The sequence below is a fragment of the Pelodiscus sinensis genome, chromosome 29, assembly GCF_052426305.1.
Source record: "Pelodiscus sinensis isolate ZL-2025 chromosome 29, ASM5242630v1, whole genome shotgun sequence".
NCBI lineage: Eukaryota > Metazoa > Chordata > Testudines > Trionychidae > Pelodiscus > Pelodiscus sinensis.
In genome coordinates, this window is record NC_143080.1 from 8,468,177 (window position 1) to 8,488,734 (window position 20,558).

Here is a 20,558-nt window from a genome sequence, read left to right on the forward strand (position 1 = left end):
AGGGGGCCCATAAAACCTACAAGCCTGGGCACCCCAGACTCTGGTGTGGGAGGGCCATGTGGGGTTCGAGATGTTTTTTTTCCTTCTCACTTTTGTGCAGACCCTGATTATTCTCTGGGTCAGCAGCCCACCGGCCCCAAAAAAGGCTCCTAGCCCCTGCGTAATAGATGCCATCTCCAGCTTGCCCCAGGCAAGAGATGCAAGCTTTTTCTAGCACGAACTCGTTCCCCACCGCACACATTCCACTCCTCTGTTCTTGAGCTGGGGTCTCCACTCAGCTTCCTGGCTGAGCCTGCTGACCCATGGGGCATTGAAGCTTGCAAACATGCCCCGCACAGGACAATCTCAGCCCTCCATGTGCTTTCCACCCACTGAGCTTGCTCTCTGCCCCAGTGGGTCCCTCCCCTGCATCCTCAGCTGCCGGATCCTGCCTACCCTGAACCACTAGGTGCCTCCTAGCTGGGGCTGGAAGGGGTGATAGGGAGTGACAAAGTGGGGATTTTATTGCCCTCTTGATATCGCATGTGATTTCTATTGTCCTGCAATAACCCCGTGTGTGTGTGCGCCTCAGTTTCCCTGGACACTTCACCAATACCTAGATGTGGATGGGAATTAAAGTATAATAGTCTACATCAGGGCTACTCAACTTTGGAAGCCCTGGGGGCCACAGCGATACAGCACATGCCAAGGGCCACAACTTAAGTGTGGTTGCGTATATATGCAAATAGCTTCTTTCACACTGACGGGCATGAATACAAAGATTAAGGCAAAACTACCCAACACGCAGGCTCCATTTAAGTCAGATCTGCTGATATTAATAAAATGCAACATTTACTCGATTTCCACAGCACTTTTAATGAGCAATGACAGTCCAGGAATTTAACTACTAAAATGCATCTCAACAGAAGACCATTAAATTGGCTCCCATGAGTTGGGCCCCGCGTAAACCCACACGACACCGTGGGCCGCAAACAAACAGGCCACACGTTGAATAGCCCTAGCCTACACAATGGGCCACACCCTTTGTAACCAGAGCCTGGTGCGACCAGATAACACTTTTGCCCTGGAAGCTGGACAAAGGCTGGAGAGAAGCCTGGCTAGAATGAGAGGCGGGGGAGTCTGAGTCCATTGGCTCGGGAGGCAGGGGGAGGACTAGTGCCCTGGCCCTGTGTCCCCCTCTCCCCAAGACGGATGGTACTGACTGGTCTGGATTTCTGTGCAGATAAATCTGTTCTACACGATGTCCCTATCAACTAATAAACCTTCTGTTTGCCCTGTTGGCTGAGAGTCATCTCTGACTCCGGATAGGGTGCAGAGCCCAGTGACTCCCCCCATACTTTGGTGACAAAGGGGCAGCCACAGCCCTAGAGGCAGAAGGGGCCAGGGGAGAAGAGTAGTAGGCTACCGAGAGAGGCTGATTAGCAAGCTGTTTCCTGGGTCTGCACCCTGCTACTGTGACAAGGAGCAACACTACCTCTAACACCTGGAAGAGAAGGCTGCAGGTACTCCCTCCAGCACCTCAACTCCCTCTTCCAGTACACCACCCCAATACAGAAACACTCCTCCAGCACCGAACACCTTCCAGTACACCTCCCCCAACATTCCCAGTACATAAACACTCCTGCACCCTCAATGCTCCCTTGCAGCACACTCCCCTTCAATACCCCCCCAAATCCTTTCCCAGAACACATGCACTCCTCCAACACTGCCAAATACCCTCTCCAATTACCCCCCTCTCCCTTGTCAGCAATAGTCTCTATGTGGGAGAAGGAAATGGGGTAAACCTGCCTCAAACCTTAAAGCTAATAACAAACCCAGGGTCACCAGACTAGCTGCATACTGAGCTAACACTCTGCTCTAAGGGGCTTGCGGTAGGCTTCCTTCCGGCTGTTATCTGCCCCTTTGATAGGCTGCACCTGGGACTGGCAGGGGCAGGGCTATAAAGGTGAGTCCTGCAGCTGTGCTCAGGAAATTGCAGGAAAGAAAAGGGTTGCAGAGGAATAGGGTATTGAGGCAGGGAATGCTGCAAGATTAGAGAGCTCTTGAAAAAGTTTCTGTAGCTAAATGGGGAGAGGGTCAACTGAGAGTCTGTTTTTCTGCTGCCCTTGAGCTAGCAGCAGGAGATGGGGAGAGGGAGCTGGAATCTTGCACTAGCTCCTAGACACATACTGGCAACTGCAGTAGCTGTGTGTGTCTGCTCAGTGCCTGTAGGACACTTGTTGCAGGGGGGAAGAGTTTGCAGGCAGTTCTAAGAGGAATCTTTGCAAGCATGTGGCTGGGGCTGTTGGGTGCCGGAGAGGCAGCAGCTTCGTGTAGCTGCACTTCTTAGCGCCATGAGATGAATAGGAATGGACACTGAACTGTAGCAATGGGGTATTGTCAGGGGAAATGATCTGCTTGGGAAAGAGCTGATGTAGGTGATTGGACAGGGAAAGTCCTGCAAGCAGAGCTCTTACTGCTGCACTTCTAGCTGCCAGGCAAACTGGCTTTATTAGCAGTCAGCCAATGCTGAAGTGAGGGAGGCTGTAGCAATGCCAGAGGGAGCTTGTCAGCCTCAGGTGCAACACATTTTGTTCCATTACATGCAGCTGCAGCAATTCTGCAGCTGCTGTGGCCACTGTAATGCTTTTAAAAGCTTTATCATCCAAGTCTCTATCAAGCTTCCCTTCTAAACAAAATCCAGATCTACACATTGCTGGGGGTGCTTTGTTTCTTGAAAGTATGTCTGTCGGAATATTTCTCTTTGCAACCCAACGATTGTAAGGGTTTTTCTGAAACATGCAAACTTTGTGAAGAGTCCCTGTCATTTCTGCACTAGCTGTTTAAAGCATTTTTAGGAATACTCTGCTGGTCTGCAAATGCAAGTCGTTGAAAGTCTTGCATAAAACTAAGGCAAAACAATTTCTGCAGGTAGAGCTGCCCTGGTCATGGTATAGGGATCCACAGTGAACAAGAAAGAGGATGAAAACAAAGCTCAGATTTTTAGGAGGATAAGCACTCTTTAAAAGTTCCATTTCTGCTAGGGAAAAATGTAATGTTCAGTCAAGGAATAGAGCAGCTGTCTCTATTTCCCTTCAATGATCCTGTAAAGGCACCTGCTCTTTGGTTCCCAGCCTTTGTCTGTATGACCTGGCTTGTAGCCTCCGGAGAGAGGAGGGTGCAAGTTGCAGGAGGGAAGAGTTTGGAGGCAGCTCACAAGACCATGTATCACAGGCCTGGTGTAAGAGGCCTTCTGTTTGCTAATATAAAGCAAAGAGAAGCTATGAGCAAGAGGCAGGCCCTGCTCACAGAAGTAGGCGAGAATAGGGCTGACATTGCAGAAACACTCAGACCTAAGAGGTACTAGGCATCAGCTGTGAGCATGTTCCAGAAGGGTAGTAACAAGATCTTGGTACCAACACACACCTCACAGATAACAGGAACATACTGACCCAGATTCAGGATAGGGTCTAAACTGAGCCCATGATAGATATCTTGTACCATGGGGGTTCAGTCTAATAGGTGGATTTGGAACATCAATGGTGGCAACCTGATAAGTCAGTGATATGTAACTTCTTTGTACCCCATACCCCCAAAGTTGTCTTTGACTTAGGGGTCAGTGGCAGATTCCATGTGTATGCGTTGTGTCTGTCGGGGTACAAATGCATAGTGGTTCAGCAGAGTCTGACACCTATTGTTGTGCTTTGTTTGACAATAACCCTGTCCGGTTCCTTCAATCCTTATCTGATTCTGTGGTCTTCGGGGGCTGTTTCAGAGTCTGTTATGTTGGCTTTTTGCACAAGCAAACACAACACACTGAGGAGCATACACACGCAGCCAAATGGTTATCGCTGAAGGATCAGGAAACCTCAGGGCACCCCAGTGGTGAAGCCTGAGACTTTCTTCCTTTTGACTTTTTTTTTTCTGCCTTTACTTTGTGTTTCCCTGCACAAATAGTCTGCCTAAACAGGCCTCTGTGCTTTCTTTTCAGAGATTGATAAGAGAGATTGCTCCCAGTACATTATGCCACAAAGTTGTGTAGGCAAACCTGCTTTATTCAAGTAAAAAAAGGAAAAAATGAAACTTAAGAGTCTACCTGCATGTTAATATGTTCATCAAAGTTCATCCCAGCTTTAGCACTGGCTCTAGTTGCATGTCTTTCAGCCTTGGGAAGCCCTTGTGATTACTAGCTAATCAGAGCTTCAACCCAAACAAGCACACATGATAAATTCAATCCATCTTATTGTAAGGATCAGGGGTCTTTGATTTTGGCATTTTTTTTAGAAGCAAGCAGGTAGTATACAGAAGGGCCATCTCCCCAGACCATCTATTACAAAGATTGGCTTCATGGGGGAGAACTTGCATTTCCTTCATCTCTGGACACTTCCTCAGGAAATCCACTTTCCATGTATGGTTCCAAAAAACCTTGGAAATTCCTCATACCTTCCACAGATTGCATTAATCTTGTTTTCGTGGTGAAGTGCCATACATTCTCACAACAGCATTAAACATTTGTGTTTCTAATGCAATGTCTCCTCAAAGGTATTCACTGTAAGGTTTAACTGAATGCAGTAGAGTTCATTCAGGGTATTGTCACTAGATCTAATACAGGATCATTTTGTTACTCCAAGATCAAACTCTCTGACAGCTGAGCAAAGCAAGGGTCGTTAGAGAAACAAGTTGGGGAGTGAAGTTAAAGCTGGCTAGAGTAGGACAAATGTTTGGAATAAAATACTCTTATCCAGGGGTTGGCAGCCTTTTCAAACCAGAGACAAACTACAGGCAGTCCCCGGGTTACGTACAAGATAGGGACTGTAGGTTTGTTCTTAAGTTGAATTTGTATGTAAGTCGGAACTAGTACATATTGTAGGGGAGACTCTAGCCAAACATTTCTCCAGAGCTCAGTTTTATTCTCCCGCACCTCACTTCCCTCAGTCCTTTATTCTCAAACTGAGGTGTCTGCTGAGAAAAGCCGCTCCACGTCTCCCTGGTCTGCTGGGGGGAAGCAGCTAGTGCGGGGTTGCCTCACCCCGTTTGTAAGTAGGGATCCGATGTAAGTCGGATCCATGTAACCTGGGGACTGCCTGTACATCAAAATTCAGAGCAAGTGGTCAACAAAGAGCCCTATAAGAATGCCCACTTGCATGACTGAAAATATGCTACTTAATATTATTAATTGACTTGATTAATACAAGCATAAATGAAAGCCAGCCCCCATGCCTCTTGCTTGGGCCAAAATTTTGAAAGGTCTCTTGTGCTCTTGTTCCTCCAGCACAGCACTCCACCATCTCTGTGCATCTAGAGCAGAGAGAATACATATGCACAATCAGACACAATTTTCTACACTCTGGGTCCTAGTGGCATCCCTCCACAGTCTGTCACCTGAGACGGCTGCCTCAGTTCACCTCATGGTAGGGCCATGGTAGGACTCAGTCATGTCTACTGCATTTTTTTCACACATTTCTTTGAAGTTTATCATAACTGGTCAACTTTCAGCTTCATGCGAATATTCAGGGTGTCTTCTGTCAATCTTGAGCGCAAATTACCTTTGTGATTCAAGTGAGTGAGCCTGCTCTCTCTCTCTCTCTCTCTCTCTCAGGTGGAACCAAACAGCGAAAATGTGGCCAAGCTGACATTCTGCATAGTGTTGTATGTGACAGGAAGCTCTTTCCAAGGTTGCAGAATCAAATTATCTTCATGCTCCAATTTCTTTTCAGCCCATTTGTGCAGTTTTGCCAATTGCACATTGTCAAGCAAAGCATTCCAAATCAGAATTCAGCTTGATGATTTTTTTCCACCCAGATGACTATTTCCTTGAAATCGACTATTTCCATTTTCAAATAGCTGAGTAAGATGCTGAGAGTGACTCTCAAACCAAATTCTTCAACAGTCGTTTTAGGGGGATGAATCAAATAGAGCACTGTGTTTGCAAAAGACGACAAAACGAGACTTGCCCAACAATGTTCGTTAGCTGACGGTATTCAGAATTTACTTCTCAAGCAGTGACTGAAATTGACTGATTAAGGGCTCAGGCAAGAATCCAATTGACAATGTGAACAACCAGTCCGATAACTTTTGAGTTTGGTTCCATAAGATTGCACACAACGTGCTTCCTAATGCACAGTGTGACGAAAATTCAAAAGTGGGCTCCTTCCCCATTCTGGCACAATAAATGCAGAAGCGAAGGCCACCAAAAGTACCAGGCTTTGGTATAAAACTCCCCCCACCCTCCCCAAAAAAATCTTAACCTAGATTTTGGGAATAAAATCTCCACTGCCATCACCCAAATATTAATAAAGAAAATCAAGGGAGAGAATACTTGGAAAATCTCATCCCTAAAGTACAAACCAGGACACAACCATTAACCAATACCAGGTTAATAAAAAGAGAACTTTTATTATCACCACTCTATTCCTATTGCAAGGATAAGGATTAGATGGAAAAGTAACAAAATAATATACTCATGGAGAAACTCCATGGGCCTAGAACTTAGCTACAAAGGAAAGCCAAAACATTTTTTAAAAAATGCACAGACAGCAGATCCCATACCCAAACCATAAAACAATAAAATGGATTTATCTACATTTTACCCTACTTGCAGAAAGTGAAGAATTGTTTCTTGGGGACAGATATGTCTGTCTCCCTCAGAAGCTGGAGGAAACTCTCAGGACAAAGGTGGGAAACCCAAAATTTCTTTTGTCCTTGTTTGAGATTCCTACCTACGTTCCTATTGGCTAACTCTACCTGAGTTAGGTATAGTTAACCCCTTAGTCCCCAGGCTGCTCATGATCATGACATTTTGTGTGTGTGTGTGTGTGTGTGTGTGTGTGTGTGTGTGTGTGTGTGTGTGTGTGTGTGTGTGTGTGTTTAAATTCAAAAATTATTTTTAGAACATGACAAACTTCACACACTGAGCCATTCAGATAGTTTTTTGCCAATTTTTGTTTTTTAGAAGGCAAAAAAGATCTCGGTGTTTCTCGATCCTTCCCAGTGTCACAGCTAAGGCCTTTAGGCATTCCAAAAGATCTCTGTCTGTACTGCCCATGATGGAAGATGGGACGTTTAGTTCTGTCATGGCATTTATAAACACATCCCACCCTCAGAGGCTGGCCTTACCATGAGGCGAACTGAGGCAGCCGCCTTAGGTGCCAGACTGTGGGAGGGGTCGGGGGATGCCACTAACAGAGTGTAGAAAATTGTCTGCTGCTGGTGCATATGTATTCTCTCTGCTCTAGATGCATAGAGCTGGTGGAGTGCTATGAGGAGTAGAACAGGAAGAAGGCAGAATTGAGACCCGTTAGATATGTGTCTGCTAGGAACAGTGTGGTGCTCCTACAGACGGAGAAGGTTCAATATCCAGAGGATCTCCCTATACTGTATCTCCTGGGAACAGGAGCGGGTCTGTGACTGCAGGAGGAGGGGGAGGAGCAGTCGCCGTTAGTATGCTCGCTACTCTCCCCTCTCTCCCCTCCTTAGAAAGCATCTGAAGCTTAAAAGCTTCTGCCAATAAGTCCCGTGTGGGTGCCCCATTCCACCTTTCTCTATTTGCCCCATGCTGAATTAACACCTTCCAGGCCAGGCAGCGAGCGTCTTTCAGTTAACTCTTCCTTGCCCAGAGTTGGGGTGTCTGTTTTAAAGGTCTGGGGCTCCGGGTACAAATTATCCCTCTGTTTTCCTCCATGATATCCTCTACCCCGAGACCTTCCTCGAGTGTGTGCTCCCCGTGCCCCAGTTATGCCTTTATTGCCACTTTCATTAGAATAAGTAACTAATGGCTCTAAGGCTGCAACATATGCCACTTTCTTTTTTATGACAGGCGCAGGACCGGAATATGTAACTATTTGCCGGACCAGGTCCCTCAGTTCTCGTAATGTGGCAGGCTGGCCGGGTTGCCACACTCCCAGTCTCATTGCATAAAATGGTTGTAAGGAGGCAGCTCATTCTCTTAAGGAGTCTACACTGAATGGCACCAGGTCCAGTTTGGTGGCACTATCACGGGTAACTAAGCCAGCCATCATCTGCATGAGACCCCATCGGGTTAAAAATATTTTGGGGTCCTCATCCGTTTCCTGTGAGATTGCAATGGCTTGGGCCAGGAAATTACGCCTGCCCATCAGTTCTGCAAATTTTGTCAGAACATCCATTAGCTGGTAATCCGCCCCCCCCCCCAAGCCTAAACCTGTCTAAGTCCCCGCATATCTGGGGCTGCACAAATGCTCATTAGGCGGTGTAGTTCTTGTGAGTTTAAATCCTCCCTTTCTCCTAGTAAAAGGGCATGTACACTCCATTTGGAAAAAGTTTCCCGTTTTAAAATCCCCAGCCACTTTGCCATGGCCTGGAGATCGGAGGCAGAGACAGGCACTGATGTTACTGTTTCAGTCCCACCACCCTCTGTCGTGGTGGTGACTGTTCTCTTTGTGACTGTTGCAATGGCGTTTTGGCTCTGGGGGGAGGTATCTACCTGAATATCCCCTCCCCAATCTGCAGAGGGGTCCCAAAAATCTGCCCCTTCTGGGGTCTCAAATGTCCCTTCTCCTGAAGTCACTGCTGCAATTTGTCTATTTGCAAAGCCCAATTTTTGTTCGTTGTTTAATGAGTGATTTACAGAGGTTCTGGTCAACAGGGGCTTTCCACTGTTCTAAAGTTAACTTTTCAACCATTCCCTGTAATGCCTGATTTTCTTTTTCAGTTTTCTCCTTCTCTTTTGCATGCTCCTCTAAGATTTGAGTGTTGCTTTAATTCTCTGTACCCATCCTTAAGTGCATCTAACTGGGTTTGGGCACTGATGGTCGTACATTTCCATTTCTCTGCTTCTGCAGCAGAGGCTTGTAAATCTTGGTGCAGTTTCTCTTTTTTATTTTTACATTCAGCCAATTGAAGGAATACCTCATTACAGGTTTTCCATAGAACCCAGACTGTGGCTGCTTCTTTTTTCATTAGAGTTGAGGGTTTATATATCCAGAAATAGTTAGCCAATTTGTCTTCTAGATCTGAAATTGTATGGACCTCAGCTAAAACTTGATCAGACCAAGGGCTATGTCCAAATTTTTGCAAGATTTGCTCAAAAGGGGTAAGATCTTTTACAAATGTTAATTTCTCAGTCTCCTCTCTGAGAGCCTTCTTAACAGACTGCTTACATTTGAACATTTTCTAGTATACCCAACCTCCTATTGGAACTAAAATAACAATACCAATACCTCTTTCCTTTTTCTGGAGCGAGAACTTTCATTCTCCTCCCTTCCTTCTAATGCCAGTGTATAGGCAAAAAAGTGCAACTCTCCGTTTTTGACCGTCGCAGTTTCTGTCATGCATACATGACATTCGGTACAACTGCTCGGGACTTGCTACCTTTGCTGGCTGGTTGCAAATTCAGAGGAACTGTGTTTTTTGGTCGAAAAATCTCTCAATTTGCTACCTCCTTGCTAATGGACTCAGGGGATGCTGGTGTTTTGCCTTGGGCGGGGGCCTTTTGCTCCTGGTCCATGGGTTGCTGGCTAGTTGCAAATTCAGAGGAACTGTGTTTTTTTGGTCGAAAAATCTCTCAATTTGCTACCTTCTTGCTAACGGACTTGGGGATGCTTCCGTATTTCCTGTTAATTTGCATTATATACACAATAGCGCAAATTCTGATAAATATAATTCATACTTTAAAAAATTATTATTTCATAGTATCATAATCTATTTACATATCTTGTCATTATGAAGTAGAACTGCACTATGAATATTTTTGGCACTTGTACTCTGTCTTCTCATCATTTATCATTTCTTGATTGATTCCTTCCGGAATGCACAGAATATGTGCCCACCTCTTGCAGGAATCACACTGGAGCTTTGATAAGTGACAGACAAGAAAAATAACTCTCACAACTTATAATGTAACACATACTTTCTACGCAATCATGGCATTCCTTCCTCATGTAATCTGTTCCTAAGATGTTCCTATCAGTGCTGTTTGATAAAAAATTTTTATGAGAGTCACATCATGGATTCCAAACTTTATTCAGTGACGTCCTCAAATCTTTGACTCCTTATAAAATATGTTTCCCGCCCCAATTCAGCCCACTCTGAAATCAGACGCCTGACTACAAAACTCAGAACTCCCTCCCATCCAACCACCTCTGGTCTGCTTCCCGTCTGTCCAGTGTTACCTCCAAACCTTGTTCAACCATCCTGCTCTCTGTCCTCTGAGCCGCAGGACTGGCAGCAGTGCTTCATGGCTGTAACAAGCCGTTATGCTGTGCAATGCAGTCCCTATGCCTAGAACTCCTAGAACGCTTTTGGCAAGGTGAGCAGATGAGGCAGGGGAGGGCGGTCAGAGTTCGAGGCTATTACATGACCGTGATCTCTAGGTCAAGGCAGAATGTTTCCGCATTCCATATGTGTCCTATGTACTGCAGTTTGCTCACCTCTGTACTACGACCATGATGGAAACGTGTAGTGTTCTAGGGTTTGTATCAAATTCGATAATATTAAAAAGATTAGAGCATGTGATATATACACATCTGTATTCTCTTACCATAGTGCATTCCTCACTTTTCTTTTCACAGCTGATCCTATTGCAATATATGCAGAATTCTTCTGTGCTTTCTGCAAAATAAATACATAGCAATTAGATGCAAAATATTTTATGAACAGCACTCTACATGCTACTACAGCATTATTGGTTACTGTAAAAATCTTAAAGTAGTCATGTGTTTTTATTTATTTAATTTGTTTTTTATATTCTGTTTATAAACTGTAACTCCACTACATCTGGATATAAAGTAAACCGGTTTATTTCTTTCACTTTTCTAACAATAGTAACAATTCGCAAAATCTAAGGTGTTTGGTATTTACTGATATTATTGTTGCATGGTCAGCATTACCTACTCAAACCTGTGATCTCAACCTCTTTAGGGGTATTAGGTTGACTGTTTTACACCACCTATTTAAACACTTCCTATTACCTTGTCATGTGCTTAATGAGTCCATAGGGCATGTGATTAAATAATTACCGGACTCCTTCATTAGAAGAATTGCTATGTCTCTTCTAAACTTATTATTTGCCTCCTCTGATATGTCCACAGAACTGATGTTTTTCTGCTTCAAATACGTTTCTGCAAACTAACAAGACTTCTGTTTAGAAAACATGTCATAATTAACATCGATTAGAGTATGCTGTGACGGCAACAGCAATTATGAAGTCCCAGAGCACAGCTCACACACTTTGGCAAGGATGCCTTTGCAGTTCAACCAGTATTCTTTTTCATTTACTACCACCTCTGCTAATGACACAAAAATAGGAAACAATACAGACAATGTTTTGTTACTAACCTTTGAGTGGTCCGCAGTTGTGCCCATCAATTTGTCTCTTATGATTTATAATTTGACTCTTCCAATTTGATGATGATAGTCTCTTTTCTACTTGGATGAAGTTTCTGAAATATTAGTGGAAGCAATTATGTCACTCCTCATAACATCTTTTTTCTTCAGTATTTTTCTTTTTTCTGTACATTGAGTAAAATCTTTGTAAGCTATCTCTAATTATTGATATTTATGACGTATTTCTCATTTAATACAAACATACTTATGTACACATACATAAACACTTTTGATATCAGATATCTGTCACTACTACAGAATGTATCACCTGCTTTGCTGTGCCCCATATGGATAACACCTACTGATCTATGCATCATTCAAATGCCTCGTGTACAAATGATATGAATTAATCTAGATTCAAATAACATAAGTTCACTGCTATGACATCAGTAAGCACATTCAGTACGAGAACATGCTCTTTACGAGATTCTTTGCTGCAAACAGGAATATATTACTCTCACTATTGATACATAACTAAACTATTTAAACACCAAGGCTACGTCTACACTGGCCCCTTTTCCGAAAGGGGCATGCTAATTTTAAACTTCGGAATAGGGAAATCCGCGCGGGATTTAAATATCCCCCGCGGGATTTAAATAAAGATGTCCGCCGCTTTTTTCCGGCTTGGGGAAAAGCCGGAAAAAAGCGTCTAGACTGGCCCGATCCTCCGGAATAAAGCCCTATTCCGGAGGATCTCTTATTCCTACTTTGAAGTAGGAATAAGAGATCCTCCGGAATAGGGCTTTATTCCGGAGGATCAGGCCAGTCTAGACGCTTTTTTCCGGCTTTTCCCCAAGCCGGAAAAAAGCGGCGGACATCTTTATTTAAATCCCGTGGGGGATATTTAAATCCCCCGCGGATTTCCCTATTCTGAAGTTGAAAATTAGCATGCCCCTTTCGGAAAAGGGGCCAGTGTAGACGTAGCCCAACAGTGTAGGATCACTGTGAACACATAGATCTTAGCATTCACCTCCAGTTTCTAAGAAGTTTTCTTTCATAGCTCAGCCCTTCACCCAATGGATCGATTATTAACAGTTCTTGTGTACCCATCAGTGCTATCTGTAAGTGTAGACAACATGTACAAGTTTGGTTGATAATGTGATAATTCTTGAGGTTTATTACTGGCTTACACAACCAAATATTCACATTTTATCCTTTGGAATCACTAACACACAGTCAAATATCATATTCTGAATTCAGTGATCTCTCACTTAGTAATAAAACTTTCTCACGTCTGTTGACGTTTTGATCCCATTTCACATTAGCTTGTTTTGATTAAGAAACGGTGCTCTCAGAATAGCAACACTCTCATTCCACTTTCATTTCCATAAATGAACTTGCATAACATCCATAGCTGAGGACATAAGACCACTGTCACTCAGCTGTGTTATCACCTAATACCACTTTCATTCCACTTATTACAGAAGTGAAATAGAAATCATCTTACTGCCAAAACCCAGTGATTTGGTGCATTGTAAGGAAGTAACAGTATCTCATGATGAAGAAATCTGCTCTGTAATTTTTTTAAATTAGGTTCAAAATTAAAATTGAAAAATAAGCCAACAATGACACGAGGATTATACTGTCTTATTTTAGTATCCTGATTACCATTAATTTATGCACTACCCATCAAAAATAGCATTGTCATTTAACATTTAGGTTAGTGTCTTCATTACGAATGTGCTCTGTTCATGCGATGTAAGAAATATTGTAAATCTTTACCTTCGATTTCATGTCTCGTTGTCTGCCTAACAGAATCTGCCTTACAGAATCTGTGTGGCAACAACTGCTGAGATGGCTTCTACCTGTTGACAGACAACCAAGATCTTAATGCATTATTCACTCATTAATGCATATAAAGAACCTAAGATTACTTATCAGATTATTTCTGTGATCGATAATTAGTATTACTTAGGGATCCTTAGACACCAAGTAAATGTGGTGTCTAGCTTCTAGAGTTTTTTCTTCACTATCCTGTTTAGAAGGGAAAACATAAAATAGGTAATGAGTGTAATATACACATCCATACAAGGGATCCGTACTGTTATCAAAAAGGGTATGTACGACATTCATGGGGAAAAAAAGGATTAGTAAAAAACCTATATTGTCATACGTAATATAAGACATTATTCATTAGGTCACAGATTATTCTGTAAATAATGTACAACATAATTATAGACAAACAACTGTAAATATCAATAGATCAAGTATTGCATGTCGTATATTATTCTCAAAATGCATTTCAATACCTGGTTTTTTTCATTTACATCATTTGAAATTTTGCAATGGCAGTTGTAGATTATTTCAAAAATATTGTGAAAGCCATAGTATGTCTTACATTCCCGTTGGTGTTAAGGAAGTGATACAATTCAGACAGTTATGTAGCATCACATTACGTGACCTACCTTTCCCCCCGATTTATCGACTAGACAGCTGAAATACGCATCAATAACCTACAACACATGATGACAGAAAGGGAACATTGTAAATAATATTACATTACACATTTATCTTTCCATACACTTGTAGTGTGAATTAAGATTACCTCATCACATATCCAGCTTCTTGGTTTCAGGCAATGAAAAGAAGAGCCATACAATTTGAAATTTCCCGCACATCCTCCATCATGTGACAGAAATCATATTCCTCCTGCATTTTATCATTTGCCATAAGATCCTCCACTATCTCCTCTTCTTCTGTTGAAGTCTTTTTTATAAAGTTCAATGGTTGAACCTGATAATTGTGTGATTCAGGCCCATCCAATTTTCGAATCTTTTTCACAGGGATTTGTGGTCCCCTTGTTACCCACTGTCATTTCAGTTACTATTCTTTCCTCTGTTGTACTATTGGGAGGAAATTGTGCTGGCTCTTTAAATGGCTTTAAATGTGCAATGCTGTACTTGGTTGCTAACATTTTTCCTGACATGGTTTCTAATTTTACTGTCTTACCCTCAATACTAGTAATTTTGTATGGTCCACGATATGTCGGTTCTAGTACTCCGCCTTTTCTTGTTCTCTTCCTAGCATTCAGTAATAGGACAGAGCTCCCAACATCAAATTTTACGTCACCGTATTTTGAGCTGTGCCTTTTGGAATAATGTCTCTGTTGCCTTTCTTGGGCTTTTGAGATGTTCCCTAAAGCCATTTCAATGTCAGCCTCATTTCGCAATGTCTTTTCTATGTCATACTTTTGGAGGAATTCTTCAGTGAGTGTATTTAAATCTGGGATCTTAGAAAAAGCATAGAGAAGGAGTTATATTTGTTCCCTGTATTCATACTGAAATATGTACTTGTAAGCTGCAGGTGATAACATACACTTACCATGTAATTTTCTGAGACTTCTTCTGGATGTCTAGGGTCTTCTGCAAACATTAGTCGAAAGGGGGTAAGTTTTGTGCTTGTGTTTTGTTCGCATTGAAAACAAAATTGGATGAACTATTGCATCCCAATTTGTACCATTTTCATCAACCATCTTCTGTAATGCTCTGCAAGAAATGATCTTTGAGATTTTGTGTTTTTGAAAGCACACGTTTATTGTAGACTGAAACTAATAACTAATCAAACTTGATCAATGAATAATGAATATATATTTCCAATCAACATGTATTAGCGTGAAAATTCATTAGTTAGCAGATTAGACACAGCAGATTACACTTGCCATTATTGCTGTGATATTGTGACCCATTCACTTACGTTCTGATTTTTTTATTAGCATTTTCAACCAAGCCATTGGTTTGTGGATGGTACGGGGTGGAGAAGCTACATTCTATGTCTAATTTTTTGCATAGAAACATATTAAACTGGAAGAAAAGAAAATAGATCATGAACTTACATATAGAATTGTCCTAAGGACTGTCACTAGGCCTATTTCCCCTAAGTGTTATGTATAATGTTTAATTTTAATATTCGTTCTTTTAATACTACTATTGGAAACATCATAATTTTTTCCATTGTCCGATCGGAAGACAACATTGAAAAGTTTTAGGCCACCTGTCACAGTGACCAACTTAAGATTATTAAAAAAAGGATGTAGATTGTTCTGGATCAGTGGTCGAGATCACTGTACCTTTCTTTTGACAGAAATCAGAAGTGCCCAGAAAACAATGTTCACTGACAGGTGGAAGATACCTATTCTCTAGGTTGAATACATTTTAAAAATTATTTGTAAAAAACTTAACATTTTTATGGTGAGAATTTTAAATAATTATTACCTTATTACAGAATTCGGGACCACGATCGGTCAGTATGCGCTGTGGGAATCCACGCATACACATCATGACGTACATTTTCTCGGCCACCTCAAGTGCTGACTTACTTTGAAGTGGAAACGCAAACAGAAATTTTGAAACAATCTATGACTGTCATTATATACCGGTAGCCATTCTTTGTTTTGGGTAATGGTCCCATTAAATCCATTCCCAATAATTCCCAGACACGAAGAGCCTATAAATCAGGATTAAAAATAAGAGTCTGAATTCAGTGTTAGCACACAAAGGTATCAATTATAGATATAATTTTTTGGAAAAATACAGAACGTACTGTGGTTTCAACATTACTGGAATGAAGACAGCTATTTTTAAAAGGTATTACTAAGTAAGGAAGGAAATATAGCAACCGTAGCTACTATTATTACTGTGTATTGAATGGATCTCGGACTGTAGGGATTACCCGGCCTCATCCCTACCCTTCATTATTATTTACTGACACTGGGAAACAACACACACTGTGCAATGGAGGGTTGCTTCTCCTCATCTCAAATGATGGCTAATGATGTCACTGGCAAAGGAGGCTGTGAACTTTATGGCAACATGGCTTAAATGTGGGACACAGTGAATTACTGACCTAGCTTTGACACAATTGATAAATACTGTGTGTGATTACAAAAAACGAACCTTTATGCTTCTCATGGTGTTATCCACATGTAATTTCTTTCCCTGTTTCTGGCAAGTCGGACATCGCGCAACCTAGTTTGGATTGAAGAACACGATCACATTACTTTTTCCTTAGATCATTAGTACTTCAAGGGAACAGAGTTCACCTTTCCACGGCGAATATATATTTTCTTAATTTAATAAATCATGAAATAGTATTTCAAAAGTCAATGTCTTTCTTCCTTAATTACTGTCATTTCTTTACCTACCCAATCGACAATGTCTCTCGTCATCCCTGGCCAATAGTATTTTGAAGTCATTATATTCCGAGTTTTGAATATTCCTTCATGTCCACCCATTAAACTCTCATGATGATGTTCAAAAAGTGGCCGTGCTTCTGTCATGGTATGCACAACTTTAACCTTTCTTCCTTTGGCTGAATGGTACAATGTCCCATCTGTTGAATATAGAACATGGATCACATAGGATCAGTAAGGTGATTGCCTGCTGCAACAACCAGTGTTACATCTCTTTTAAGCATCTTCCCCTGTATCCCATTTCCTGTTTGCTCCTTGGCATTATGCATGACCCACAGCTACTGTACTCATTTTCAACCCAAATGAGTTGAAAACAGAGCCCTAGAAACAGCCCTAGTACCGTGAACATGTAGTCCCTGTGTCACAATGGCACAAGGACTATAGGACTGAGCCAGATCTCCTACAGCATGCGGTCTCCTTGGGTAGGGTATGTCATGTCTTCCGTAGATTAACATGATCAAGATGGTGTAGCTATTCCTGCCCCACCCCTCACTTAGGCTGTAGATGTGGTTTTGAATAGAGGTTCCCCCTGATGATGCGCCAATTAATCACAGGCTGTATTCTGTGAGACATGTGATTTCTTTACACGGGCCAGCCACCCATTTCCAGTTTTCCCCCAACCCTCCCCAGCCAAGGCACAGTAGTGAACGTGGCTACTCTGCTAAAGATGTAGAGAAAATGCTGAAATCAAGTGTTGCATTTCCAATACAAACTGTTATTATCATTGGTATTGAAAATTATTACAAGACACACACACAACAAAGAAATCTATACACTGTATAATTCGTACTTGTGTGAGTACAAGGGACTTTCAGTATACGGTTATGATTATTTATTTCTGTTTTGTAAATTAGAAATAATTTCTCAATGAGCAGATAGTGACTGTTGTTGTTGCTTTTCATACCAAAGGAGAATATTCATAAGACATGAACAGTGATCATTTCAATTTTCAAAAAATTATAATTATAACTAGTTTATAAGGTAACTGACCATTATTTTCCTGGTATGCATAGATAGCAATCTAATTTTTAAATGAACTGTGAGTGAAGGTAATGCTGACAATCACAGTAACAGTGAAGGTTAGGTAAACATTCCAAATAATACCAGTGTTGGGAATGCAGTACAATCCTGTACATCAAGTATCATCTATTGTAATGTGATTCTTCGATTAAAAAAGGATTCCTTGCCTTCCAAAGAGAATCTACTCCTAAATCTTCAAAGGTTAAATCGTCCAGCCTTATTCCTTCCTTCCGGATATGTGTTACTTGTTATGTATGCCAAAACATTTTTTATTTTCTCCTCAAAACACTTCCCTGAGAATTGTTCAAAACAGGAAATAGTTAGTGAATTTGAAAATGGGAAAATCAATCCATATAAGTCAGTTCAATTAGAAAATATGAGATGAATATTGCATACATATAAGCAAGGTCAAACAATATTAACATGGCCTGATTGTCAAGCCACTGACAACAGACATAAGTTAAGGACCATGCACAATTCTCCAGAATTGATGTGTAACCAAAAAAGGATGTCTTCCATCAATGATGATCTAATGTTTTTTGAGTGATATTACCTAGAACGGCAGGGGAGGAAAAAGAGGGGTGCTGATGTCAGGGTTCAACATATACCATTCTGTATCCTTTCAACACAGGACCAGGGATGGAGTTTTCTTGCAGCTTTAGGGAGTGTTACAGGGCAAGGGCATGGGTGAGCCTGCCTTAGGCACACTCCACCACCAGCTAGGAGTCACCAGCAGTGACAAAATGGAGCATACATCACTAACTCCTACCCCTGGCATGAACCCAGTCCTGTATCCAAGCCCTTATCATCGCTTTGAGCACCCATGCATCCAAATACCCTCCCAAAGCCTGCACCTAGAACACCACAGTAAATGCATGCTCCAAGAGCTGCTCAGAGCCCTGCTCACGCTCCAGATCCCTTAAGCAAAGACCAGAGCATGGGCACCCAACCGTCTGTCCCAGGCTGATGAAAGAGACTGAGGATGGGCAAGAGAGGGAGGATAGAGGGTGCAGGATCTGGGACTTGGAGAAGGGGTAGGAAGGAAGTGGGAAAAGGGTGTCTATATAAGGTACATATTGGATTGCACTTTCAAAATGTTGGAGCCCCCTGCTCTGAGCTCTCTGACCCATGTCCCCATTGACAACGGGAGGAATCACTAAAATTTCACTTGGCCATGTTGGCGAGGAGTCCTGTGGCACCTTATAGACGAACTGAAGATAGTGCCACAGGACTCCTCAACGATTCTTCAGATTCAGACTAACACGGCTACCCCTCCGATACTTGCCCATGTTTGGTGATCGGGATCTGGGACGGAGTTTGGGTGCATGAGAGGTGCTTGCTAGGGGGAGTTTGGGGGACAGGTGCTGGCTCTGCCATGGGTCAGGGGATTGCAGTACAGGAGAGGGTGTGGATGGGAGGGACTTTAGCACATCAGCATAGTACACAAGAGAAAGGAGATGCAGTGACTTCTGATAGACAGAGAAATGAAGAGAAAACTATTAAATACTAAAAAAGTGAGAGGCAGAGTTTGAGACAGGAACTGTATGTAGAATATTTCACACTTGTACACATACAGAGGAACGGTGGTGTCTAAGCATTGACCGTCTAGGAATTGGGAGGCCTGTGCCTTTAAGAACTCAAGCCCAGGCGCCCGCCCCCTGCTCAGGGGCTGACAGGCAGCGTCCAGGAAAAATAAAGAAAAAAAAGACTTTGCACCCCTGGAAAACTGATATTTACAAGGACATCAGGTGGCTTGTCCCACTGGGTGACTGTTCCCACCTCTCCCCCTCCGTAAACGGGGGTTTTGTCTGCACACAGGGTCTGGCAGTGTCCCCCCCCCCGCTCGGGCTTAACCAAGGCTACCACCCCCCACCCCCCCAATTTTTCAAATTTCGCCCCTCTTCTGCAGCTTAAAAAAAGAAGATTGATGCCTCCAGCTGGTAAATTTCTGCCCCATGCTCAGAACCTGACACCTCTCTTATTCCTACAACTCGGTGATGTTGATCTGGTGGGATCTCGCTTGTGAGGTCCCCTAAACAATCCTCCAGAGGGGGATTCCATTCACCCTCCCTTTTCACAAATATCACCGAGTCAGTGTTGTGGTACAGACACAGCTCTTGCAACCTGTCTAGAAGGTGTTATAGTTCTAAGTGGGCGTAAGCGGGTGGTGAAACAGGTGATGAAAATGTTCATATTACCAGAGACCAAATAGTGGTCTTTTGTGCGTTTCCAAGACACGCACCCTGTTTCATCATCGATAAACTCACAGGATGAAACCTTGTAGTTAGGAGAGAACAGGTACTGAAAGAGTTCATCCGGGTCTCTCATGATGCTGATATTGGCTAGATTGGTTCTTTGACTGAATTTACCCCACAGAGAATTTAAAAACAGTTTCGCGATTTGGCACTTAGCGGGGTTCAACCTGATCTCATGTTGGCGTAATCGCATGCCGCCTTTGTGGTAGAAATCATTTATATTTGTTTTGTTTTTCTGCATCTGTGCACCAGCTGGGATACCCTGAAGCCTCTTGTTTCTGATGGGTGTAATTTTATGTACTCTGAAGAGTTTGTCAGATTTGTCATTAAAATGCTAGATTTCATAGATTTTAGACAGTGTACCCCTTCGCTATGGCCACATTCAATTCCACCGTGCACCATGTCCCCAGGATGGCTCTCTCCTTGTCAGTGTGGGTGCATGTTTCCTGCCGCTCTGTTTCCACACAGGCTCAGCACAAGTGAAACATAAGCTTGCCACCCACTCTGAGGGGTAACAATAGGAAAAAGAGGCCTTGTGGTGGGTACACTAACTTTCGTGATTCCAAAACAATTTGCGAGGGGTCCAAAGTTGTCAAACTGTCGGGGTGTCCAATAGGATATTCTTTGGTTTTGTTTACAAAAGCATACAGACCGGTAAAATCATAATAGTGGATTTCTTCCCTGGGATTAGGTTTGTAATAAAGGGTGATAGCATTTGTCCTCTCCCCAAAAAGAGCATCCCTAGGTATGAGAGG

At 42.5% G+C, this 20,558-nt stretch overlaps 1 protein-coding gene and 1 pseudogene across 1 annotated transcript; both read right to left on the minus strand.

Annotated features, from left to right (window-relative positions):
• Positions 1–9,694: 9,694 nt before the first annotated feature.
• Positions 9,695–13,074, minus strand: LOC149521305 (lysine-specific demethylase 5B-B-like). The gene is made up of 8 exons (XM_089773898.1): positions 13,063–13,074; positions 12,788–12,853; positions 12,311–12,399; positions 11,293–11,396; positions 11,185–11,243; positions 10,974–11,082; positions 10,496–10,566; positions 9,695–9,808 (listed from the first exon to the last, which is right to left on the minus strand). The coding sequence occupies exons 1-8, from the start codon at positions 13,072–13,074 to the stop codon at positions 9,695–9,697; spliced, it is 624 nt and encodes a 207-aa protein (XP_089630024.1).
• Positions 13,075–13,103: 29 nt separating this feature from the next.
• Positions 13,104–16,664, minus strand: LOC142821030 (uncharacterized; annotated as a pseudogene).
• Positions 16,665–20,558: the final 3,894 nt, after the last annotated feature.

What these genes read in the sequence shown, in the direction of transcription:
- LOC149521305 (XM_089773898.1), bottom strand. An exon ending in CAACTGCGGACCACTCAAAG is followed by an intron (nt 11,244 to 11,292) that starts GTTAGTAACAAA and finishes TTGTGTCATTAG; the next exon opens with CAGAGGTGGTAGTAAATGAA. An exon ending in GCAAAGGCATCCTTGCCAAA is followed by an intron (nt 11,083 to 11,184) that starts GTGTGTGAGCTG and finishes AAGTCTTGTTAG; the next exon opens with TTTGCAGAAACGTATTTGAA.